At 44.0% G+C, this 27,765-nt stretch overlaps 1 protein-coding gene across 1 annotated transcript in view; it reads left to right on the forward strand.

Moving 5' to 3' along the window:
* The window catches only part of CLSTN2 (calsyntenin 2), a 1,535,903-nt gene that overhangs the window by 1,130,938 nt on the left and 377,200 nt on the right, over nt 1-27,765 (forward strand). The window contains exon 6 of the mRNA XM_077290847.1: nt 19,396-19,581. Within this exon, the coding sequence (XP_077146962.1) occupies nt 19,396-19,581 (186 nt within the window). The remainder of the gene's footprint in view (nt 1-19,395; nt 19,582-27,765) is intronic.

The raw sequence follows: 27,765 nt of genomic DNA on the forward strand, positions 1-27,765 counted from the left end.
TCCTTCAGGATTTTTAAATTACGTCCCGGCTTTGTGATTGGTTGCGTCGCGGTCAACCAATCACAAGCTGGGAGGCTGGACACGCGCGCATTTTAAAATGCGCGCTTGTCCAACCTCCCGTGACGTCCCGGCTTGTGATTGGTTGCTTCGCGGTCAACCAATCACAAGCCGGGAGGCTGGACATGCGCGCATTTTAAAATGCGCGCTTGTCCAACCTCCCGTGACGTCCCGGCTTGTGATTGGTTGCTTCGCGGTCAACCAATCACAAGCCGGGAGGCTGGACACGCGCGCATTTTAAAATGCGCGCTTGTCCAACCTCCCGTGATGTCCCGGCTTGTGATTGGTTGCTTCGCGGTCAACCAATCACAAGCCGGGAGGCTGGACATGCGCGCATTTTAAAATGCGCGCTTGTCCAGCCTCCCGGCTTGTGATTGGTTGATCGCGACGCAACCAATCACAAGCCGGGACGTCACGGGAGGCTGGACAAGCGCGCATTTTAAAATGCGCGCGTGTCCAGCCTCCCGTGACGTCACGGCTTGTGATTGGTTGCGTCGCTCATGTGACTGCGACGCAACCAATCACAAAGCCGGGACTTCACGTAAGGAAAGAAAAGCGCGAATTTTAAACAAAGAACGCTGCCGCTTCCCTCGGTAAGGTGCAGGCTGCGTCGGAGAGGTGAGTATAGCAATATTTTTTATTTTAATTCTTTCTTTTACACATTTTTACATTAATGTTGTTTCGATACCGATACCCGATACCACAAAAGTATCGGATCTCGGTATCGGAATTCCGATACAGCAAATATCGGCCGATACCCGATACTTGCGGTATCGGAATGCTCAACACTAGCCATAAGTTGTTGCCTTCTCCCCAAACTGCTTGTCTATTGTCCAGTAGCCCAACCCAGCCTTTTGCTTGTCTACAATTGTGTCCCTAGTGTCCTTAGACAGCTCTTTAATCTTTACCGTGGTGGAGATGTTGGAGAGTGATTGATTCTGTTTGTGGACAGGTGTATTTTATACAGGTAACAAGGTCAATTAATACATATAATAAGTGCAGAGTAGAAGGCTTCTTAAAGAAAAACTAACAGGTCTGTGAGAGCCAGAAATCTTGCTAGTTGGTAGGTGATCAAATACTTAATTAATGCAATAAAATGCAATTTAATTATTTAAAAATCATACAATGTTATTTTCTGGATTTTATATTTAGATTCTGTCTTTCACAATTGAAATGTAGCTACGACAAAAATTACAGACCTCTCCATTCTTTGTAGGTTGGAAAACTTACAAAATTAGCAGTATATCAAATACTTATGCTCCCCACTGTATATGCTGAACATTTATTGCATTACAGTGTTTTAGTAAAGAATGCTCCATTATATCCATATAGAGTCACACTAGACGGGATACAAAATCTCAGGACAGGAATGTAAATATTTTGTAGAATGTAGATATATTAAAATATTTCATCTTTATTATAGATTTATTTAAACAAACTAAATTAGAATAAATTATAAACAAGCAGGGATTTCCCAAATGTAGCAATAAATAACAAACAGAACTTCATATTAAGATATGCTATCCGAGACAACAATATAGATGAAAGAAGGTATAAATGCTAATGAAAAGAGTATAACAAAAATAAAAAACAGAGCAGATGGACTAAATGGAGCAAAAGTGTCAGTGCTACTATGTTCATAAAGTTTTTGCCTTTTAGTGATTTTTAATTTTCTATTATAGAAAGTGGAGTAGTGTGCAAATGCCTTTAAATTAAGGAGGGTCACACTAAGTGTAGACTAAACTAAAGTGCAAGTGCTATTAAACACAGACAGTCTTGCTCTCTTTTTATTTTATATTTATTTTAACAACCAACTGCATACATGTAAGACAACAATTATTTAAAAAAAAGGGGTAAAGTGCAAGTGCCTTTAGATTTTTAAAGATTATTTGAGTTCTGGTCTGCAACAAACTATTGCTGTTGCATATCCTGGAGAGTGGACCCTACTCTCAGTTCCATACACTAAAGATGACAGGCGTGAATGTACAATAATCTCTATTTTGCACCCCAATATATGCTCATTAAGACAAAATATAAGGAACGAAACATCCGAACCAACATGTGAATTTCTGCCACTTATAAGCAAACCTTTGGCTATGTGCGCACATTGCGGATTTGCTTGCAGAAAATTCTGCAAGGTTTCTGCATCTCTTAGCAGAAAAACACTAAATTTTTATGCATTTTTGTTGCATTTTTTATGTTTTTATGCAATTTTTCATGCGGTTTTATAAGCTAAATAAAGATATATTATTAAAAAAAGTGATGTCATTTCCTTTTTCAACCTCTTCAGCCAGATACCCTCATTAATATAAAATAAAGACACACACATACACACACAGTCACCAGTCTGTGTAGGAGCATTAACATAATTAACCTACATATGCTGTAACAAAAAAGCAACTGTCAGAAATCTTCATGAAATGCAATATCTATAATGTAAAAAAATTGCGTGGGCTCTGGCATAATTTTAATAACCAGCAGAGAGAAAGCCGACGGCTGAGGGCAGATACTAATATTCTGAGAAGATGCCAATAACCAAAGGTTTCCAGATTATTAATATCAGCTCACAGCGGTTTGCTTAGCTTTTACTGGTTAGTTTACGGGGAACCCAAGAAAAAAAATTACATGGAGTCCCCCTATAAAATCGAAACGGGCAGACAGCTATGGGCTGATATTAATAGCCTGGAAAGGGGCCATGAATATTGGCATCCCCCAGGCTTAAAACATCAGCTCTCAGCCACCTCATAAATGGCGTATCTTATAGATGTGTCAATTTTGGCACTTAGCCTCGCTTTTCCCATGTGCCTTGTAGCTGTGGCAAGTGGGGTTGAAATTTGTGGGGTTGATGTCATCTTTTTATTATCAGGTGACATCAAGCCCATAGGTTAGTAATGGATAGACGTGTATAAGACACCTATCCATTGCTAATCCTATAGTTACATGGTAAATAAAGACACAGCCAGAATAAAGTGCTTTTTTTTAAAATAATCACACAAACTCCTTTATTGAATCTTAATTTATCATACTTACTGAATGCCTAATCCACGATGCCCTTGTCTCCTGCAACAAAAATAAAATAATAAACCAACATATAATACTATCCTGTCCATCGTAGTCCATTTAATACCGAGTGTCCCACGACGATCTCACGTGTAAAACAGTCACATCGTGAGATGTGACCGCTCTACCCGGCCTCCGGCGATACACTGACAGGAGGTAATCGCTCCCGCAGTTTATCACTGCGCTGCTGTGAGAATTCACTAGAGTTCATCAGCTTCGGTGCTCTCACTTATGGCACCGCTGTGTAAGAACTCTCCCACGCAGTGGTGCTGTGAGAGCACCTGAGCTGATCAGCTGATAAACTCCAGTGAGCTCTCACGGTGGCTCAGTGATACACTGCGGGAGCAATCACCTCCTGTCAGTGTATCATCAGAGGTCGGGAGGAGCAGTCTCCCGATGTGACTGTTCTACACATGAGATCGCTGAGGTACACTCAGCATTAAATGGACTACGGCGGACAGGGAATATATGTTGGTTTATTATGTTTGATTGCTTGCAGGAGATGTGGGCATCAGGAAATAGGGGTTTGTTAAGTATGCATTTTGTATGTGAATATGTAAATGTTTTGAGTTACAATTGAATACAGGCTCCGGATGATGAGATGATGATCGCATCATCGGCTCATGCTGTTTCTGTTATATGTGGCAAAAGACATAGCCGGATGGGAGTAGTAGTCCCGTCAGAAAATGCCTGGGTACACACATCGCAATGACACACACACAGACACACACACATATTCTCAGCCCACACACAGACACACGCACATATTCTCTGCCTACACACAGAGACGCACACATTTAATCTCCACCCAAACACTCTTGTTCCTTCTGACATCATTTTCCTTTGACAATTCTCAGTGGTTTTGGCAGCAAATCAACAGCAAATCTGCAAACATTTTTACACCTGCGGTTTTGCTGCGGATTTATCTGACTCAATGAAAGTCAATGGGTGCAGAAACACTGCAGATCCGCAAAAAGAATTGGCATGCTGCAGAAAATAAAACACTGCAAATAAGGATGGAAATTTCTGGATCATGTGCACAACAGTTCAAGAATGTAATTGATTAACATAGCTTAATATGCAAATTGCCTCTTCTGAGAAAAAGAGGACTTATCTCTATAGCGCCACCTGTTGGAAGTAGCAATCCTACAAGTCACAATCAACCCTCTAACGAGTCATGCAATATGACTTAGGATAAAAGCCAAATCAGTATCTCAATTCGCAGACACGGTGTTTCGGGCTGTTGGCCCTCGTCAGTGCGAAGCATGAGAACTGATTTGGCTAGGTGAGAGGCTCTGGACTGGGGTCTTTGCTTAAGTAATCCATTGTGTTTTTGGAGCATTTCCAAGTGAAAAAAACGCTGCAGAAATGCTACAAGTTTGCATCGTGTGCACATAGCCTAAATGTCTGTCTTACCTAAGAAAAATAGTGGTTCTGATCACCTCACCTACTTCCAGTTAAAAGGGTGTTGTTTTTTAATTGTGATTGCGAATTTTTTATTTATACCATTTTAGAGGAGCTTTGCATACTCCATGTATGATAACATTTGGCTATATGAAGCCTCCATTAGGGATAAAGAACTGTGCATGGATTTATACAACTAGTATAGAACTCATTTGCGCAATATTACTTTATATACATTGGTTGGCAATTGATTTTCTTATAACTGAACAATATTTCCCCTATACATGTCACTGGAATGAAAAAAAATCTAGATAAGTAAAGTAACAGTAGATTATCCACTGTATAATAATATTTCCAAAATTGCACATACCAGTATACTAAAAGTAATGTATACCTTCTCTGCCAATTTATTTTGAATCTTTTGTTCTTAATGGAAATTTGTCTCTAGTTATATACTTCCCAAACTGAGTGTGGTATACTTGGACTTCAAAAAATGTACTGTTATATGCCAAACACTTGAATTCCTAATATATCAGCAACACAGAGGCAAAATAAAAAACTAAACCAAAAAAGTTGTATCCTGCTCTGCAGCACATATTGCATAGTGTGTCTAGTACTAAATGAAAAACTATGGTGAAAAGTCCTCTTTAAGAAGTTTTGTGACTCAAACCTCAGATGTTCTTTACTGGAGATGAATCAGTCAAATATTTCTTGCAGAACTTCTTTAATTTACAGATTTATAGTAATAGGTTTTGCATTCCTTTTTTCCAATTTTCATCTATTGTAGCTATGAAATTGAATCGACATGGGAAAGCCTGTAGAACGACAAGGCTGAAACATTGAATTTGTATCACAATAGCATAAATCAATTCACTTTTACCTTAACAAAATTGAGTTTTCTCCATACATGAGTGCATGTGTCTCTCAGGTTCAGATTAAGTTACAGAGACATGTCTGGAGAATGGAGTCCTATAGGATGCATAAATATGGAACCTTTGCTGGCATCAAACTCATTCATTGCATTCTGTTTTTGATGTACGATGGGAGCATGCATGCTCTAAAGAGCATGCAGTTTATTTTTATTACTGAACTTATAATCACATTCAGTTGTATATGGATGATTTTCATCTACACCGCACTGAAACTGTCACTTTGGTGAGGTAGACATGCAGAATTACATATATACAAATCTAATGTGAGCTTGGTTGTCCTTCAATTACAACATGTTTTAGCAGTGTTGCACATTATCAAAAATACTTAGAATTTAGAATGGTTAAACTATTTTAATTCCTTACAATAATTTCTTTATTAAAATATATGGACAACTTGGGGAATTTTCTTTTACATAAATGCTTATATTTTTTGGTATGCAAATTGCCTCTTCAGAGAAAAAGAGGACTTAACTCTATAGCGCCACCTGTTGGATGTAGCGATCCTACAAGTCACAATCAGCCCTTTAACGAGTCTTGCAATATGACTTAGGATAAAAGCCAGATCAGCATGTCAATTCGCAGACACAGTGTTTTGGGCTGTTGGCCCTTGTTAGTGCGAAGCATGAGAACTAATTTGGCTAGGTGAGAGGCTCTGGACTCGGGTCTAAGGGTTAAGGTTTCTCCTTGTGGAGAGTGACATACCAGCTCTAGCTTGTTAAGGTAAAGAGGCTTATTCGCCGTGCAATGCTTCTCTGGGAAATTTAATATGCAAATTGGCTCTTCTGAGGCAAATATATTTAAATATATTAGTATATTAAAATATATTTTTTGCCTATTTAAAATAAAACAAAATAAATTTGCAATGGAATGTTAGTAAATATTTTTCACGCTTTGGTTTATCCTACTTATATGTATCACTGAGCGTGCTTGTGTTCCGTATAGGATAAGAATGACAATTTACTGCAAGACATCCCTGGAGGTGACATTTTTCCAGGGAGTATAAATGATCAGGTGCTGAAATTACAAACAACATCATAAATGGAGGGTAAAGTCAGTACAATATATAGTGCCTTCAAAAAGTATTCACACTAGTGTTGAGCGATACCGTCCGATACTTGAAAGTATCGGTATCGGAAAGTATCGGCCGATACCGGCAAAATATCGGATCCAATCCGATACCGATACCCGATACCAATACAAGTCAATGGGACTCATGTATCGGACGGTATTCCTGATGGTTCCCAGGGTCTGAAGGAGAGGAAACTCTCCTTCAGGCCCTGGGAACCATATAAATGTGTAAAAGAAAGAATTAAAATAAAAAATATCGCTATACTCACCTGTCCGACGCAGCCGGGACTTCAGCGAGGGAACCGGCAGCGTTGTTTGTTTAAAATTCGCGCTATTACTTGGTTACGTGAATTCCCGGCTTGTGATTGGTCAGGTCGGCCATGTTGCCGGGACGCGGACCAATCACAGCAAGCCGTGACGAAATTACGTCACGGCTTGCTGTGATTGGTCCGCGTCCCGGCAATATGGCCGCCCTGACCAATCACAAGCCGTGACGTCACGGGAGGCTGGACACGCGCTCATTTTAAAATGGGCGCGTGTCCAGCCTCCCGTGACGTCACGGCTTGTGATTGGTTGCGCCGCGGTCAACCAATCACAAGCCGGGAGGCTGGACGCGCTCATTTTAAAATGGGCGCGTGTCCAGCCTCCCGTGACGTCACGGCTTGTGATTGGTTGCGCCGCGGTCAACCAATCACAAGCCGGGAGGCTGGACGCGCTCATTTTAAAATGGGCGCGTGTCCAGCCTCCCGTGACGTCACGGCTTGTGATTGGTTGCGCCGCGGTCAACCAATCACAAGCCGGGAGGCTGGACGCGCTCATTTTAAAATGGGCGCGTGTCCAGCCTCCCGTGACATCACGGCTTGTGATTGGTTGCGCCGCGGTCAACCAATCACAAGCCGGGAGGCTGGACGCGCTCATTTTAAAATGGGCGCGTGTCCAGCCTCCCGTGACGTCACGGCTTGTGATTGGTCAGGGCGGCCATATTGCCGGGACGCGGACCAATCACAGCAAGCCGTGACGTAATTTCGTCACGGCTTGCTGTGATTGGTCCGCGTCCCGGCAACGTGGCCGACCTGACCAATCACAAGCCGGGAATTCACGTAACCAAGTAATAGCGCGAATTTTAAACAAACAACGCTGCCGGTTCCCTCGCTGAAGTCCCGGCTGCGTCGGAGAGGTGAGTATAGCGATATTTTTTATTTTAATTCTCTCTTTTACACATTTTAACATTAATGTTGTTGCGATACCCGATACCCGATACCACAAGAGTATCGGAATCCCGGTATCGGAATTCCGATACAGCAAGTATCGGCCGATACCCGATACTTGCAGCATCGGAATGCTCAACACTAATTCACACCCCTTAAACTTTTTTTTTTTTTTTTATAATACACTCACAACTTTAAATGTATATTATTGGGATTTTATGTGATACACCAACACAAAGTATTTGTGAAATGTAAAAAGGGAATTGATATCTGGTTTTCTGATTATTTTAAAAATATAAATCTGAAAATGATGAAGTGCATTTGTATTCAGCTCCCTGTAGTCTGTTTCCCCTAAATAATATCCTGAGTGACCAATTACCTCCAGAAGTCACATAATTAGTAAATAGTAAATTTAATTCACCTTTTTGTAAATTATTATGCGTGTAACTACAGTTGTTCAGTGAAAGCCTCAGAGATTTGTTTGAGAAAATTAGGGATCAAACAATATCATGAAAACCAAGTAACACACCGAGTATAAGCCTAAGGTGGGAAATGCAGCAGCTACCGGTAAATGTCAAAAGTAAAAATAGATACCAATAAAAGTAAAATTAATTGAGACATCAGTAGGTTAAGTGTTTTTGAATATCCATATTGAATCAGGAGCCCCATACAATGCTCCATAAAGTTTATTATGGCCCCATAAGATGTTCCATATTAAAATATGCCCCATATAATCCTGCATAAAGGTTAATAATGGCCCCATAAGATGCTCCATAGACACATTTGCCCAATATAATGCTGCGCAAATGCTGATTATGACCCCATAAGATGCTCCATAAAGATATTTGCCCCATATAGTGCTGCACAAACCTTGATTATGGCCCCATAAGATGCTCCATACAGACACTTGCCCCATATACCATAATGCTCCACAAACATTAATTATGGCCCCATACAGACACTTGCCCCATATAGTGCTGCACAAACGTTATGGCCCCATACAGACACTTGCCCCATATAGTGCTCCACAAACCTTAATTATGGCCCCATACAGACACTTGCCCCATATAGTGCTGCACAAAGGATTATGGCCCCATACAGACACTTGCCCCATATAGTGCTGCACAAATGTTATGGCCCCATAGATGCTCCATACAAACACTTGCCCCATTTGCTGTTGCTGCGATAAAAAAAATCACATACTCAACTCTCCGTCGCTCAGGCCCCCGGCACTTTCAATATTCACCTGACTTTGTTCCGGCGCCGCTCCATCTTCAGCATCTTCTGCACTGACGTTCAGGCAGAGGGCGCGCACTAATCACGTCACCGTGCCATCTGACCTGAGCGTCACTGCAGAAGATGCTAAAGATGGAGCGGCTGGAACGAGGAGCAGGTGAATATCATGCAGCGCTGAGCTCCCCTCCCCGTTATACTCACCTGCTCCTGGCGCTGTGCAGTCCCTGCTTCCCGATGCCGCAGCTTCATCCTGTACTGAGCTGTCACCATTACCGCTCATTACAGTAATGAAAATGCGGCTTCACCTCCCATAGAGGTGGAGTCGCATATTCATTACTGTAATGAGTGGTACCATGTGACCGCTCAGTACAGGAAGAAGCTGGGGCGCCAGGAAGCAGGGGACCTGCAGGGACCGCGCCAGGAGTAGGTGAGTATAATTAAACAGCCCCCACTCCCCCTCCCCTGCCGACCCCTGGGTATGACTCGAGTATAAGCCAAGAGGGGAACTTTCAGCCCATAAAAAATGGGCTGAAAATCTCGGCTTATACTCGAGTATATACGGTATACAAAAAAGGTTGCACTCTATAGTGCTAAAGCTTTTTTTACTGTATGGAGGGCTGTGTGGGGATTACAGTTGAGGAATCATACAATGATGGTGTCACAATACTGTGCCTAGGAGATTGAGGGAGGGGCCATCATGCAGTTCATGTGGAGGATACTGTGGTGCAATTCACTGTGGTGTATCTCTTACTGTGTTTGGGGGGTCATTTTTGTTGGTATCATACTTTATTTTATTCAGTCGCCATGACAGCACTAATGAGAGAGGGGATCCACCCTTCAGGGACAGGAAACCTACAGAGATAAAAGGGCGGCACCTCTCTCCCACTTCAGTTGATTTCCTGTCCCTGACAGGGGACACTACAGACTTGCCTTAGGAAAAATGTGAAGACTGAAGAGAGTACCCAGGCTCGGCAGGCCAGTTCTGGAGGCGGGAGTGCCCCTTCCATGGTCGGGCCCGGGGCGCTGGAAGTGCCACACCACAGAGGGCTGTGGGGGTAGGCAGCAGCAGATGGAAGCAGCCTTCAGGGGGAGTGCTGACTTGGAGGTGTCCCATCGCCGCAGGTACAGGTATGTATGTATGGGAGGCCTGTTTCCCGGAGTCTCGCACGGAGCTGGCAGCGGTGTGGGTGTGGCGGCGCTTTTGGCCATTCAGGATACAGCAGGAGCCTGGGGAATGTCGGCGCCATACGTACGCTGTAGCTAGCATGTGGCGCATGTGCAGTACGACCAAGGCGGTAATGATGGCAGTGCCCCTATGACTGGTGTCCAGCGGGGGCTGATGACGTGCAGCGCATGCGCAGTAGTGCCGCGGTGGTGATCATGGCGGCGCCCTGTGTCTGGTGTCTGACGGGGGCTGATGACGCATGGTGCATGCGCAGTAGGGCCGCGGCGGTGATCATGGCGGCGCCCTGTGTCTGGTGTCCGGTGAGGAATATGGCGGCGCCCTGCACTACAGCAAGGAATGCGGGCGCTGGGTGGTTCTGGGGATTTGTAAGGCCATTAAAAACATATGGCACAGCTGGGTGGAGGGCTCCAATATGTGGGTATGCTTCTGGGGGAGGGGCCTCCCATATGTGTGATGTACCAGGCAGTTCACCTGGATTAAATCTGCTGAACCCCACCCAGGGGAGGTACCTGGAGGGGCCGGCTATTTAAGGATTCCGTTTGGGCTACCACATGCTTCATGTCCATTTTACAATGGAGTCTCAGGAGCAGGAACCATTGCAGTCTGAGCAACAGTGTCAATCCCTGGAGAAGCCCCAAGCAGCGAGCACCCAGCGACATTCTAGTGGCAGTAGTTGTCCTGGAGGTGATAGAGCTGATCAAACTTCTAAAGCTGGAAAATCCTCAAGCCGTAAAGATGTCTTAATGGTTGAGAGGGTCCCCACGCAATCTACGGTACCACTCAGTCATTATAGGGGTAAGTGATCGCCAAGAAAGTTCACTTAGTGATGTGTGTCTCCCCTTATATTCCCTCTCTCCATATCTATCAGGGAAAAAAGCGGTCCTCCAAATCTAAACACAAGGAATGTGCTGAATGTGGTATTCCTCTCCCGGATGATTACATAAAGAAATCATGTGGACCGTGTATCAACGGTTAATAGCAGAGGAGACGCCAGATTTCACTACCAGCCTAAGGCAGATGGTCAGGCAAGAGATCAGGGGTTCAACAAGATCTCTTTCTCATAGTAGAGGATCTAGAGGAATAGAACCTATATCCCCAAGTTCATTTGAGGACAGTGACTCAGAGGAGCCAAAGTCAGAGGCTTCTCTCACGTCGTCATCTTCCTCAGAGACTGAGTACGGTCATTCATGTTTTTCCTTTGACCGGATAGACTGCCTTGTCAAGGCTGTAAACAACACGATAGGAATTGAACAGACTCCGTCAGAAAAATCTATGCAGGACGTGATTTTCAAAGGATTAGACCGTAAATCCCGCAGATGTTTTCCGGTAGTGGATAAAGTAAGCTCACTCATTACTAGAGAATAGAAAAAAACGGAAAGGAAAGGTTCTCTTCCTCCATCATTTAAGAGAAAGTATCCATTCGAGGAGACAGCATCGGCGACATGGGATAAGGCCCCAAAACTTGATGCAGCCGTGGCTAAGGCTTCCAAGAAATCCTCACTGCTGTTTGAGGATCTGGGAACTTTAAAGGACCCACTAGACAGGAGAGCAGATGTGTTTCTTAAGGGAGCTTGGGAAACTTCAGCAGGGGCTCTCAGACCATCAATCGCAGCAACCTGTACAGCACGCTCTATGATGGTGTGGCTAGACAGCCTGGAGGATCAGCTTAAAAATAAGACCCCGAGAAATGAAATCTTATCCTCCCTCCCTATGATTCAGGGGGCTGCTGCTTTTCTGGCGGATGCATCAGCAGATTATATTGGCAGCCAGGTCGGCGGCACTTTCTAATTCGTCCCGTAGAGCCATCTGGCTGTAATGTTGGCAGGGGGACATACAAGCCAGATCAAAGTTATGCAGCAATCCGTGTGAAGGGGCGCACTAATTCGGTCCACTTCTGGATGAGTTATTAGAAAAAGCGGGAGATAGTAAGAAACATTACCCCTACCTCGGTAGACCCTCTTACAGACGGGGCACTAACAGGAGATGGTTTGACCGATCAAGGTCAAATAAGGAAAAACCCAAATATGACGCCAATAGGAAGAAAGGTAGAGGCTACATGTTTAACTCCTTTCAGGACAACAGAAAGCCACAATGACTGCCGGACCGGGTGGGGGGCAGGCTTTTGGCCTTCTATCCGGCTTGGCGTAACATTTCCAGTAGCCCATGGGTCCTGAACATCATTAAATCGGGACTAAAATTTGACTTTCAGAACACTTCTATTGACAAATTTCTAATAACACCTGTGCGTTCTTCTCCTGCAGAACAACTGGCATTAGAGTCTGAGGTCCAGGAACTCCAGCATAAAGGTGTCTTGGTGGAGGTTCCTGAAGTGCAAAGGGTAAGGGATTTTATTCCCCCCTCTTCTTGATTAAAAAAACCAGACAATTCTTTTTGCACCATTATCAACCTTAGGGCCCTGAATAAGTTTTTATGGGTCCAATCATTTAAAATGGAGTCGATCAAAACAGCAATAAAGCTATTGTTTGACAAGTGTTTTATGGTCATCTTAGATCTTAAAGATGCCTACTATCATGTCTCTATACACGCATACCACCAGTGGTATTTAAGAGTAGCAGTCTTACTAGGCGGGACGGTTAAACACCTACAATACAAGGCACTCCCCTTTGGTGTTGCAGTTGCTCCTCGCGTGTTCACAAAGATAATGGTGGAGGTCATGGCACATCTTCATGAACAGGATAATCATGTAGTTCCATATTTGGATGACCTGTTGATAATAGGGAACTCAAGATCTCATTGCTCGGCCCAACTAGATAAAGTAATGGTAGCCTTACAAAGGTTGGGTTGGATAATTAATTTTAAAAAATCGCGATTACAACCTCCAAAGGTTCAAGAATTCCTGGGTCTCATATTAGACTCAGGGCTGCAGGAATGCTGTTTACCTGATACAAAGGTAGAAAAGATTCAACGGCAAATTCTCAAAGTGGTTATTAATCCATTGGTAACATTGAGAGGAGCGATGTCACTCTTAGGTTCACTCACGTCTTGTATCCCGGCGGTTCTTTGGGCCCAAATCCACACCAGAGTTCTACAGTGGGATGTATTGTACAATACTCGCCAGTTAGAATGCCACCTGGATAGTACCTTTTCCTTGTCTAATGCCTCTATTCAGTCACTATGTTGGTGGTTACACACCCCAAACCTGCGTACAGGTGTTCCCTGGATAAACCATATTTCTTGAGTGGTGACGACAGATGCTAGCCCCAGGGGATGGGGAGCACATATGGGGGATATGTGGGTCCAGGGGGTTTGGTCACGCTCTGAACAAAGTTTGTCCTCTAACCTTAAAGAGTTGTTGGCAGTAGAACGAGCTCTGAGCCATTTCTTTATGTCCTTACAGGGCCATCACGTCAGGCTATTTTCAGAGAATCAGGTAACTGTAGCGTACATTAACCATCAGGGGGAACCCGGTCCAGATCTTTAATGGATGTGGCGGGTCATATCTTACAGATAGCCGAAACTCAACTACTGTCACTCATGGCGCTTCATATAAAAGGAAAACACAACATCATGGCCGACTACCTAAGTCGCAGAAAACTCGGACAAGGAGATTGGGTTCTCAGTCAGACCATCTTCGACCAGATCACCCTTCTCTGGGGATGTCCAGAGATAGACCTCTTTGCCAACAAAGAGAACAAAAAATGTAATTGGTTTTGCTCCCTAAACCCCGGAGACAATCCGTATGCGGTGGATGCCCTCCTAATCCCATGGCATTTCAATATAGCTTATGCCTTTCCCCCATTGAACTTGATCCCGATTGTGCTGAGGAAGATTCGGGAGGACAGAGCTCGAGTAATCCTGTTAGCGCCGTTCTGGCCCAGGAGGCCGTGGTTTCTGTGGCTGAGGAAAATGTCCATTTCCCAGCCTTGGATTCTCCCAGAACTCCCAGACCTCCTCTCACAAGGTCCAATTCTCCATCCATGAGTGTCCAATTTACATCTGACGGCGTGGGATTTGAAGGGTCATTACTAAAAAAAAGGGGTTTCTCACAGGGTCTTATTAATACTCTATTAAAAAGCAGGAAAGTTTCCACGACTAATATTTATGTTAGAGTCTGGAAAAAATTTATGGCTGTTTCAGGATCAGAGATGGGGCAAAAGATCAGTATTACTAAAATTCTGGAATTCCTGCAGAGAGGTCTAGAGATGGGACTAGCTACAAGTACCCTGGGAGTCCATGTGTCAGCTTTAGGGGCTCCATACAATTGTAATTTAGCTAACAATTATTGGATTGCTAGATTTATCAAAGCAGCGGCTAGATCAAGACCCATGGTTAGGAAAAATCTAGCCCCGTGGGACTTAAACTTGGTCCTTACGGCTTTAACGGAAGCCCCCTTTGAGCCTTTAGAATCTGTCACTGTAAAAGTTCTGTCCTTGAAAACAGCTCTGTTAGTCGCTCTCACATCGGCAAGAAGAGTTAGTGACTTAGAGGCCCTCTCTAGACAGCCTCCATACATTTAGTTCAGAGATGATAGGGTAGTATTAAGAACTGATCTTCTTTATCTTCCGAAGGTAGCGCCAAAGTTCCACAGACTGCAGGAAATAAATCTCCCGACTTTTTGTCCTAATCCTAAAAATCAAAAAGAAGTCAAACTCCATTCATTGGATGTCAAGAGATGTCTACTTAGGTATATATCTTTAACAGGCCCATGGAAAAAAGATAATTCTTTATTTATATCCTTTCACGGAGTTAGGAAAGGGTTTAGGGTGTCTAAAAACACCTTAGGTAGATGGATTAGGGATGTGATTTCTTTGGCTTATTCAGCAGGTGGTCTAGAAATCCCGGAAGGCTTAAGAGCTCATTCCACTCGAGCCATGAAGACTTCCTGGGCAGAGAAATCAGAGGTGTCGATTGAGGATATATGTAAGGCGGCCACATGGTCATCTCCATCTACTTTCTTTAAACATTATAGATTAGATCTTGGTGGCTCCAATGATCTCACATTTGGTAGAAGGGTGCTGGAAGCAGTAGTCCCTCCCTAATACTCTTTTCTCTGTAATTCTCTCGTTAGCGACTGAATAAATACTCAAGCTACTTACCAGGTAGCGGTGTTTTTCAGGAGCCCATGACAGCACTCCTATATTCCCTCTCTCTATGCTGACATGGCTTATCACCACTTATTTATATAAATTTTCTAAGTTTAGTCATAAGGTGAAATGTGTTAATTATTTATGTGCTACTAACTAAGGAGGTCCTCTCATGCTCTGTAATCGAACTGATGCGAGAGAGAGGTGCTGCCCTTTTATCTCTGTAGGTTTCCTGTCCCTGAAGGGCGGATCCCCTCTCTCGTTAATGCTGTCATGGGCTCCTGAAAAACACTGCTACCTGGTAAGTAGCTTGAGTATATCAGCATTATTCAAGGATTTTTATTAAGGAAGAGTGACCGTGATCAGTGATGCTTGGATATCATTCGAATAATAGGGGGTTCAGATGTTCTCGGCACTTGACGAGCATTCGCTGATGCTCGAATTTGAAGCTTGACTCCCCTCCCCACATGTTTGGTGCCTGTTACACCTCAAATAAGCATACGGGGATTGCCTGTGAGTTACTGTAATGCCATAGCCATCTTGGTAGTGGCATTACTATGATTGGCATGCCGCAGTTCCTCATCAATAGATATAAAAGGACTGGTGCCGCCATGCTTGGCTCACTTATCACTCTCACACTCTCTCATAAAGGTCACTGGAAGTTCAACATGGCACCTCATGGCAGAGTACTCTGAAGATCTGAAAAAAAGAATTGTTGCTCTAAATAAGGATGGCCTAGGTTATAGCAAGATTGCCAACACACTGAAACTGAGCTGCAGCAGGGTGGCCAAGACCATACAGTGGTTTAACAAGACTTTTTACACTGAGAACTGGCCTCATCATGGTCGACTAAAGAGGTTGAGTGCACATGCTCAGCTTCATATCTAAAGGTTGTCTTTTCATAATAAATGTATCATTGCTGCTAGCATTGCTGCAGATGTTTAAAAGGGTGGGGAGTCAACCTGTCAGTGCTCAGACCATATGCCACACACTGCATCAAATTGGTCTGTATGGCTGTCATCCCAGAAGGAAGCCTCTTCTAAAGATGATGTACAAGGAAGTCTGCAAACACTTTGCTGAAGACAAGCAGGCTAAGAACATGGATTATTGAAACATGTCCTGAGGTCTGATAAGGCCAAGATAAGCTTATTTGGTTCAAATGGTGTCAAGCATGTGTGGCAGCAACAAGATGAGGAGTACAAAGATGTTTGTCTTACCTAAAGTCAAATATGGTGGAGGGAGTCTCGTCGTTTATGGCTGGATCAAGGCGGCCAGCTGTGGAGAGCTACAGTTCATTGAGGGAACCATGAATACCAACAGTATACTGTGTATACTGAAGAAGAGCATGATCCCCTTCCTTCAGAAATTGGGCAGCAAGGCAGTATTCCATATGATTATGACCCCAAACACACCTCCAAGAAGACAACCACTGCCTTGTTAAAGAAACTGTGGGTAAAGGTGCTAAACTTGAACAACATGTGTCCAGACCTAAACCATATTGAGTATCTATGGGGCATCCTCAAATTCAAGGTGGAGCAGTGCAAAATCTCTAACACCCGCACCATGATGTCATCATAGAGGAGTGGAAGAGGATTCCAGTGGCAACCTGTGAGCTCTAGTGAACTCCGTGCCAAAGAGAGTTAAGGCAGGGCTTGAAAATAATGGTGGCCATAGAAAACATTTACACTTTTATCACAATTTGACTATTTTCATTTAGGATTGTGCTCACTTTTATTGCCAAAAGTTTAGACATTAATGGCTGTGTGTTGAGTTATTTGGACGGCACACAAAATTTACACTGTTGTACAAGCTCTACAGTGACTAGTTTACTTTGTATCAAAGTATAATATCTTCACATGAAAAGATATAATAAAATATTTAAAAAAATATGAGGGGTGTACTCACTTTTGTGATATAGTGTAAAAGCTATTTTATATTTCTTCAAGATATTTTTCTGTATGAGAACCTTGATCCAAGTAGTGATTTGGCATTTCCCTGTAAATCCTTCTATTAAATTTGAAAATTAGTTTTAATTACAGTTTAAAAAAAAGAATCAAACAACCTTAGGGAAACTCATCAACCTTCAGAAATTACAAGAGAGAAAAAAATGCAAAATATATACATCCTATAGCTGATGGGTGACTCAATAAATGAGCTCTAATAAGATTAGTCAGTCTATCAGTAGGGAAAACACAAACTAATTTCACCTCCCACGCTCAGTTGCCATCTGAGCAAAACATTGACATTAAGTTATTAGCAAATGTAATATAAAATAACTGGGATTTGCTTTCAAAATAGCTATTCAGATGATTTACACTACAGATAGTAAAGGCTGGAATACAGAACACGATGGACTGATGTATTTCATTGTTTCTTTACATAATGAAACCAAAAATTATAGTATTATCACATGAGTGCAGTTTTGTAAGTCAGTATGTCATCCTGCTAAGGATTTCTTTAGTATTGCACAGTTGATGGAATAATAACTAGTGATGAGCGAATATACACGTTACTCGAGATTTCTCGAGCATGCTCGGGGGTCCTCCGAGTATTTTTTAGTGCTCGGAATTTTAGTTTTTCCTGCCGCAGCTGAATAATTTACATCTGATAGCCAGCTTAAGTACATGTGGGGATTCCCAAGCAACTAGGCAACCCCCACATGTACTTATGCTGGCTATCAGATGTAAATCATTCAGCTGCGGCAGGAAAAACTAAAACTCAGAGCACTAAAAAATACTCGGAGGACCCCCGAGCATGCTCGAGAAATCTCGAGTAATGAGTATATTCGCTCATCACTAGGGTTGAGCGAAACGGGTCGACCATTTTCAGAAGTCGCCGACTTTTGGCAAAGTCGGGTTTCATGAAACCCGACCCGACCCCTGTGTGGGGTCGGCCATGAGGTCGGCGATCTTCTGAATCTGGTATCGGGATTCCGATACCGAGTTCCGATATGTTTGCGATATCGGAAATCGGTATCAGAATCCACATTTAAGTGTAAAATAAAGAATTAAAATAAAAAATATTGATATGCTCACCTCTCCGACGCAGCCTGGACATCGCCGCTGGTAACCGGCATCTTCCGTTCCTAAAAATGGCGCTTGAAAGACCTTTCGAATGCTTCACGGCTTGTGATTGGTCGCGGCGGCCCACGTGACCGCTGAGCGACCAATCACAACAAGCCGTGACGTAATTCTCAGGTCCTGTTCTGGTTCTCAGGTACATGAGAATTACTTCATGGCTTGTGATTGGTCGCTTAGCGGTCACGTGGGCCGCCGCGACCAATCACAAAGCCGTGACGTCATCGGAAGGTCCTTCACGCGTTCATTCTTAAGAAGGAAGGCTGCCGGAAAGAAGCCGAGGGTGAGTATATTCCTATTAGGTATATACTCACCCTCGTACGCGCCCTGCTTCTTTCCGGCAGCCTTCCTTCTTAAGAATAAACATGTGAAGGACCTTCCGATGACGTCACGGCTTTGTGATTGGTCGCAGCGGCCCACGTGACCGCTCAGCGACCAATCACAAGCCGTGAAGTAATTCTCATGTACCTGAGAACCAGAACAGGACCTGAGAATTACGTCACGGCTTGTTGTGATTGGTCGCTCAGCGGTCACGTGGGCCGCCGCGACCAATCACAAGCCGTGAAGCATTCGAAAGGTCTTTCAAGCACCATTTTTAGGAACGGAAGATGCCGGTTACTACCAGGGTGCGTCAGAGGGTGAGTATATCAATTTTTTTTATTTTAATTCTTTATTTTACACGTAAATATGGATCCCAGGGCCTGAAGGAGAGTTTCCTCTCCTTCAGACCCTGGGAACCATAGTATCCCATTGCACTGCATTGGGTTTTGCATTTCAGCCGACCCCGACCCCGACTTTTTTTATAGGATCGGCCGATTTCACTCGACCCGACTTTTGAGAAAGTCGGGTTTCGTGAAACCTGACCCGATCCTATAAAAATAAAAGTCACTCAACCCTACTCATCACTAATTATAACAAATGGAATACTAAGGAAATTATCCCCAAAACATGATCTCTTGGTGGCTCTTGAGGACTGGAATTTGGGAACACTGTTCTATACTACACATTTCAGACCAGGAAAAATGAATAGTCCTTAACACATACAGTACTTTAAAAACTGTTGAATTGCAGGTGCAGATAAATTATTAATTAGAATTAAAAGTATTTTTGTTTATCTTTTAGACTGGGAAAAACGTATAGAATACAACCTTGGTTCAGCAAGTGTGGCGTTATTTCCTAATATTCACTTGGAGACCTGTGATGGACCTGTGTCTTCTGTTCGTACTAGCATTGAATTCCAGACCAATCATAATGGAAAAGGCTGTGACCGTGAAACTTATTTTGACACATCTTTGCAGAACTTATGTGGTAAGTAGACCGTTACGTCATGATACATCCTCTTTATGACATTGTTTATTTTGAAGTAACAGATCTTCTTTTATAGATTTGTTTTCAAAATGTCTTCAAAATGTGAAAGGAATTAAGATATTTTCTCCATTTAGTATAAATTTAAATCCTTTTTGTCCAAGGATGAGTCAGTAACAGGTAACAGGACTAAACAGGCGGCATTGCTTTGTTCAGTGGAGGACAACTGTAATGAGCGGCAGACACAGTTAGTAGGCCCAAATAATAAAGTAGCCTAAATGCAGTTCAAAATTGGTAACAGGACTAAACAGGCGGCATTGCTTTGTTCAGTGGAGGACAACTGTAATGAGCGGCAGACACAGTTAGTAGGCCCAAATAATAAAATAGGATAAATTCAGTTCAAAATTGGTAACAGGACTAAACAGGCGGCATTGCTTTGTTCAGTGAAGGACAACTGTAATGAGTGGCAGACACAGTTAGTAGGCCCAAATAATAAAGTGGGCTAAATGTCTGCCAAAAAATTGTTCATAAATAAACAGGTGGCATAGCTAGGTACAGGGGTGGGCTCCTCTGCTGAGTAGCAGACAGCGGTAGTAGGCGCAAAGTATTAACTGGTCTAAATGGAGGCCAGGGCCCTTGTATATTTTAACTATCATCTATCATTTCAACAAATTTGTATTGGCAGTGCCATTGAATGATTTAACAGCCCAGACTACACAGTGGTGGAGCTGGGAGAGGTAAGTATTGCAAGTGGTAGAGCACTGTTTGAGCTAGGGGAAACACTCTCTCATGGGCTGCGGTACTGGCACAGGGACCCTCATATTACGACAGTGTGTCTGACGTTGGTTGTGCACCACCACCGTCAGAGACACTTCATTGTACTATGAGGGACCCTGTGCCAGTGTGGTCGCCCAAGAGTGGGCACACCCACCTGTCCAGGCAAATGGCACTCGCAGTGCTTGCGTCAGGAGGTGACCACGGCAGTTTGGGGGGAGTCAGCCCATTTGGGGAGGTATAAAAATGGCCTATGGTGGACATTCAGCAGCTGCAAATGGAGGAATTGGAGCAGTCAGTAAGAGGAGGCCAAAAGCAAGACATTTTTCAGGCAAGCTACGTGTCAGCAGGGGAAGGTGGGGCCAAATAATTTGAAATCCATGATTGGTTCATTTTAATGAAGGTTAGATCATCAACATTTTGGGTAACCAGACGTGTCCTTTTTTCGGTCAGTATTGAACCAGCAGCACTGAAGACTCTTTCTGATAGCACACTAGCAGCAGGGCAAGTGAGCTCCTGTAATGCGTATTCTGCCAATTCAGGCCAGGTGTCTATTTTAGATGCCCAGTAATCAAAGGGGAATAACCTGTGAGGGAGAACATCGATAAGGGAGGAAAAGTAGTTTGTAACCATACTGGAGAAATGCTGTCTCCTGTCAATTTGAATTGATGCAGCAGTACATGTTGTGTCAGCGGTCATTGCGAAATCACTCCACAACCTGGTCATAAAACCCATCTGTCCAACGCCACTTCGGATTTGTGCACCTCTAACACCTCTGCCATGTTGCCCCCTACGGCTCGTGTGAGAACCATAACCGCCGCTGTGTGCTGGGAATGCCTGAACCAAACGGTCTACAAGAGTTGCTTGTTTGGTAGCCAATATTTGCTCAAGGTTCTCATCTGGCATGATATTTTGTAATTTTCCTTTATATCGTGGATCCAGGAGGCATGCCAACCAGTAATAGTCATCGGTCATCATTTTGATAATGCGGGGGTCCCTTTTTAGGATACGCAAGGCAATACTCAACCATGTGTGCCAATGTTCCATGTGTCAATTCACTGCTTGTGCTGGGTTGAGGAGCACTTTCTTGCAAATCAACATCACTTGTGTCCCGCAAAAACCTTGTACCTGACCTAGCAATGCCACCAGTTTCTATTGCCCCCTGAGAAGCATCCTCCTCCCATAAATATTCATCCTCCTTCTCCTCCTCTTCGTCCGCCACCTTGTCCAGGAGAGTTGCCTGAGCTGACAATGGCTGACTGTCATCAAGGCTTCCCTCCTCTTCGGCTGCAGACGCCAGCTCCTTAATGTGTGTCAAACTTTGCATCAGCAGATGCATTAGTGGGATGCTCATGCTTATGATGGCGTCGTCTGTACTTACCAGCCGTGTGCATTCCTCAAAACACTGAAGGACTTGACAGAGGTCTTGTAGCTTCGACCACTGCACACCAGACAACTTCATGTCTGCCATCCAAGTGCCTGCCCGTGTATGTGTATCCTCCCACAAATAAGTTACAGCACACCTCTGTTCGCACAGCCTCTGAAGCTTGTGCAGTGTGGAGTTCCACCTTGTTGCAACGTCGATTATTAGGCGGTGCTGGGGAAGATTCAGCGATCGCTGATGGTTCAGCATATGGCTGGAGTGTACGAGCGACCGGCGGATGTGCGAGCAAAGTCTTCGTACCTTCAGGAGCAGGGCTGGTAACCCCGGATAATTTTTCAGGAAGCACTGCACCACCAGGTTCAAGGTGTGAGCCAGGCAAGGTATGTGTTTCAGTTCTGAAAGGGCTATGGCAGCCATAAAATTCCTTCCGTTATCACTGACTACCTTGCCTGCCTCAAGATGTACACTGCCCAGCCATGACTGAGTTTCTTGCTGCAAGTACTCAGCCAGTACTTCCGCGGTGGGTCTGTTGTCACCCAAACACTTCATTTATTACACAGTCTGCTGACTCTTACCACTAGCTGTTCGATAATGGGACACCTTGTGTGCAACACTGGCAGCTGCGGATGGAGTGGTCGTTCTGTGGACGAGCTTTCGCTTCTGGAGGAGGAGGAGGAGGGCTGGCGAATGCCTACAGCCAACTGTTTCCTAGACTGTGGGCTAGGTAGAACTGTCCCACTATGGCAGTCCCCTGTGGACCCTGCATCCACCACATTAACCCAGTGTGCCGTGATGGACACGTAACGTCCCTGGCCATGCCTACTGGTTCATGCATCTGTTGTGAGGTGCACCTTTCCACTGACTGATTGCCTCAGTGCATGGACAATGCGGTCTTTCACATGCTGGTGGAGGGCTGGGATGGCTTTTCTCGCAAAGAAGTGCTGACTGGGTAGGTCATAGCCTGGTACTGCATAGGCCATCAGGTCTTTGAAAGCTTCGCTTTCAACCAACCGGTAGGGCATCATCTCTAACGAGATTAGTATAGCAATGTGGGCGTTCAAACCCTGTGTACGTGGATGAGAGGATGTGTAATAATTATAGGGGATAATTCAGGACACTCTTTGCGTGGAACAAGACAACAGGACACAGTTTTATAAGTAGTAAAGTTTATATTATCACACGGTAATTCAAGCAGGTGCAGAGAGAAACTCAAGTCCACAACACTTGGTGCAAATAATAAACGCAGCTTAGCAGTCAATAGGAAACTTCAGAGGTAGATGCAAACAAACAGAAAGTCTATGAAGCACAGTTATACTTGAGGAAACTTGACACAAATAGATCCTTGACTTAGTCCAGACACAGATAGATATGCTATTAGGCAGTTCAAATCATATCTTAGCTCAACCAGGGAGGCCTGGTTAATAGTCTCAGGTTTTGCAGAGCAGCAAACAGCTTACATGTCCAGCAAATGCAGATGGAAGTAACACGAGCAGCAGATGAAGGAGGATTACTGAACACTGGTGTATGCAGCAGGAACTCAGAGCAGAGTAGCAGGATCTCCAACACAGGTTCACAGGAGCAGGTGCAGGTGCAAGGCCAGGAAGTAATCAGGAGCTGGATGCAAAGCAGAATAATCTAGCACAGACTGAAGGCTGGGGTGGAGTTTTATAGCAGGAAGACAAGTGCACATGAGACCAAAGATGCCTTGTTGGAAAAGGGCAGTAATGCACAAAAGGTAAAAAATGTTCAGAGTCCTGACAGGATGAGTACTTTCTTTTCCTAACGAGAGTCTCTTGTAGGGTGAGCTGGACTGGAGAGCTGCATATGGTAGAAATAGCGGTGGTGGTGGACATGGCGGATTGAGAGAGGGTTGGTGATGGTATTCTTGATGTTGGCCTACATACAGTGTTTCCTACCAAAAACCTTGTGATTCCCTGACTGCTTTGGCCTTGCGACAAACCTCCACATTTGCTGCTGGTGGTGTCCTAACCGGTGGGCTTACAGTGAGGGAAGCAATGTAGCGTTGCTGACTACCTTCATTTTGAGCAGGTGCACCAACGGTACGAGACGTTTGGAAGTTAGTCCAGGCATGCAAGTGCATGCTGGTTAAATGTCTAAGCATGCACATTGTATTTAAATTTTGAAGATTCTTCCCTCTGCTAAAGGTCTTTGAGCATTTCTTACAGATAACTTTTGACTGATCATTCGGATCTTGGTTAAAAAATTGCCACACTACACTCTTCCTACTATGGAATACCTTTTCAGGCATTGCACGCTGTGCTACTTTCACCGGATGGCCACGCTGTCCTAAAACTGTTTTTGTTTTTGACAAACATTTTTGGCCTGATACGGGCCTGCCAGATGACAGCTGTTGCGATGTAGATGGCTGCAGCGGATCATCCTCCTCCGCTTCTGAGCTACTGGCAGCGGCACCCTCTTCCCCCAATGGCTGCCAATCTGAGTCAACAACTGGGTCATCTATCACCTCCTTTTCAATGTCATGTGCAACTTCGTCTGTGTCACCGTGTAAGCCGGTGGTATAGCGTTCGTGACGGGGCACCATAGTCTCATCAGGGTCAGATTCTGGCTCAGTACACTGCGAGGGCAATGTAGTGATCTGAGTCAATGGAACAGCATAATTATCTAGCTGTGGCTGTGCATCAGTGCACTCCATGTCCGATTCATCTTGTAATGGGCAGTTAACAATTTCCCTTTCTAACCCAGGCACGGTATGTGTAAAGAGCTCCATGGAGTAATCTGTAGTGTTGCCTGACGCATCCTTCACTTTTGGTTTGGGTGAAGGACACAAGGAAACGTCTTGTTCCTGACTGGGAGCATCCACTGACGACTCTCTGCTTTTATATTTTGAACTTCCTGAAGAGGAGGCGAAAGAGCTAGAGGCTGAGTCAGCAAGGAAAGCCAAAACTTTTTCCTGCTGCTCCGGCTTTAAAAGCTGTTTTTCTACTCCCGGATAAGGGAGCCTTCGAGGCCTTTTGTAGCCAGATGATGACGCTGGCTCAACACCTCCAGCCTTAGGTGCTATTGTGCTTTTGCCACTACCACCAGATGCACCACCACCACCAACACTACCACCAACATCAGTACCAGCTGGCAACGACCGCCCACTGGCTCTTTCACCAGACTTCCTCATTTTTTTGAAAATCTAACCAAAATAACAACCGTTATATGGTACTGTAAAACAAGGTAGAAGGTGTATATAAACTTGTTGAGAATTTAAATCTCCCATTTTTTTTGGGGGGGAGACTGAACCAAAACTCATTCCCTGTGCATAAAACAACACAATGTAAGTGGCAGAAAGTGGCTGGCTAATATACGACAAACTAACAGGACTGTAGTATATCCACTTTGTGAGAATTTTAATCTCCCTTTTTTTGGGGGGAGACTGAACCAAAACTCAGGCCCAGTGTATAAAACAACACAATGTAATTGGCAGAAAGTGGCTGGCTGATATACGACAAACTAACAGGACTGAAGTATATCCACTTTGTGAGGATTTGAATCTCACTTTTTTTTTTGGAGACTAAACCAAAACTCAGGCCCAGTGTATAAAACAACACAATGTAAGTGGCAGAAAGTGGCTGGCTGATATACGACAAACTAACAGGACTGTAGTATATCCACTTTGAGAGAATTTGAATCTCCCTTTTTTTTGGGGGGGAGACTGAACCAAAACTCAGGCCCAGTGTATAAAACAACACAATGTAAGTGGCAGAAAGTAGCTGGCTGATATACGACAAACTAACAGGACTGAAGTATATCCACTTTGTGAGGATTTGAATCTCACTTTTTTTTTTTTGGAGACTGAACCAAAACTCAAGCCCAGTGTATAAAACAACACAATGTAGGTGGCAGAAAGTGGCTGGAAGATATATGAAAAAATACAAGGACTGTAGTACAATTTCAATCTCCCTACAATGATCTCAGGACAAGTATGGCAGCAATAAAAAGGACTGCTGCACACAAAAGTGCACTGTGGACAAATAAACAAGATACTGTAACTGTGCAGAAAGGAGCAACAGGATTTTTGCTCTTAAAAAAGCAGTTGGTTTGCACAGCAGCGTGCAAGCAGCAATGCAGCTATCAGGGAGCCTTATAAGGCAGCCTAATAAGCTACAGAGCTGAAGCACAAAAATATAGCCTCCACTGTCCCTGCAAAAAAAAGGTGGTGTTGGACAGTGAAAATCGCTACAGCACAAGCGGTTTGGGGGTTAATCTTCCCTCCCTAACTATATCCCTTCTTCTGATGAAGCTGCAGCAACCTCTCACTATGCTAAGATTGGCAGAAGTAAGATGGTGGTCGGCGTGCACACCCCTTTATACCCCCTGTGATGTCGCAGAAAGCAAGCCAATCACTGTCAAGCCCTTCTCTAAGATGGTGGGGACCGAGACCTATGTCATCACGCTGCCCACACTCTGCGTCCTCCTTCATTGGCTGAAAAATGGCCGTGAAAGCGTCATATGAAACGCGACTTTGGCGCAGAGATCACCGACCTCATGGCCGATCCCACACTAGGATCGGGTTGGGTTTCATGAAACCCGACTTTGCCGAAAGTCGTCAATTTTTTAATTTGTCCGATCCGTTTTGCTCAACCCTATTGAAGATGTGATGCTAGTCATTACTCATGGACAGTCCATGAGGCAGAAGAGTCAGACATTCCAGGGTCAATACCAAGATAGTATGTAGATAACAAAGGGAAAAGACAAAGGAGTAAGTCAGGTCACAGTCCAGGGTCAATAACAAAAGATTGCTGAAGGACAAGACATATGGGTAGTCAGAACACAGTCCAAAGAGTCAGGCAAGAGAAGATCAGAACTCAAAGCAACAGTATCAGGCTAACACTCACCAAAAAGCACACACTACATCAGGCAAGGATCAGGGGCAGACAGCTCAGTTAAGTAGCTATGTGATTACAAGAACACTGAACACTGCAGAAAGTCCCGCATGCCCCAGTCACAGATTGGACAGCAGAGCTGTTAATAAAGTCACTGACAGCCCAGCAAGCCCATCACAGTATTGGACACCCAAGCTGTCAATCAAGACACAGACAGCTCAGCCGGACAGTTTCCATAGAACAGCATAGCAGTCATTCACTGAACGGAGCAATCGTGACAGAAGACCAATTAAGTTGGACATGAAGAATGACACATAGATAAGCAGAGCTGGGATTGCTTTTTGTAGCAGAGTTGAGTGTGTGGACAGCATCTTGAATCATCAGGAATGAGTATTCATCAGACAAGTACTTTTGTTCAACAGGGTTGAGGGTGTAGACTGCACCATGGATCAGCATAGTAAGGCAGACACAAGGAGGGGCAGGAGGCACACTAGCATGTGCAATTGAAAAAGACACAAATATGATGATGGGTGGAACACCTAGTATGGGTAATGACCATGAACTGAGAAGAGAAAAGACCATACAAAAATTGGTGTGCACGTCCACATAAATAGCTATAAATAGAAATCTTTATTTTGACACCTTAGACACAAACTTTAAATACACTTAAAAACATGTATAATCACATGGGAAATGAACCACACCCCTGAGAGTAGAATTAACCAAGTGATGAAAAATGCATGTGCTACAAATGAGCCGCAAGATATCCACAATATAGCATACAGAGCGGAATATGCATGTTCACAAATGGGGCATAATGAATATTAGAAAACATGTAAATTACAAATAGTAGACCGACAGACGTCATGCTCCCAATAATATTATAACCAAGCTGCAATACATCCTCTGAGTATATATGTACTGGGATATAATCAATAAAATTGTACCCAACCAACAAGGCATATATGTAAGGAACCAAAATGTCTCCAGGTCTGGAAATGAGCCTGGTTAGACAAAGATAATGGTGAGAAATCCCATAGAATGAGGCCAAAAAGGTGTGATGTATGTGTGGTGCCCCTAGGGGTATTTGCCACAAAAATAGTTATTGACACCAAATACAAATATTAAAATAGCAAGACTGCACTACCATCTCCGGCCAGAAGGGGGAGCTCCAGA

This window comes from Ranitomeya variabilis, chromosome 2, assembly GCF_051348905.1.
Source record: "Ranitomeya variabilis isolate aRanVar5 chromosome 2, aRanVar5.hap1, whole genome shotgun sequence".
Classification (NCBI taxonomy): Eukaryota; Metazoa; Chordata; class Amphibia; order Anura; family Dendrobatidae; genus Ranitomeya; species Ranitomeya variabilis.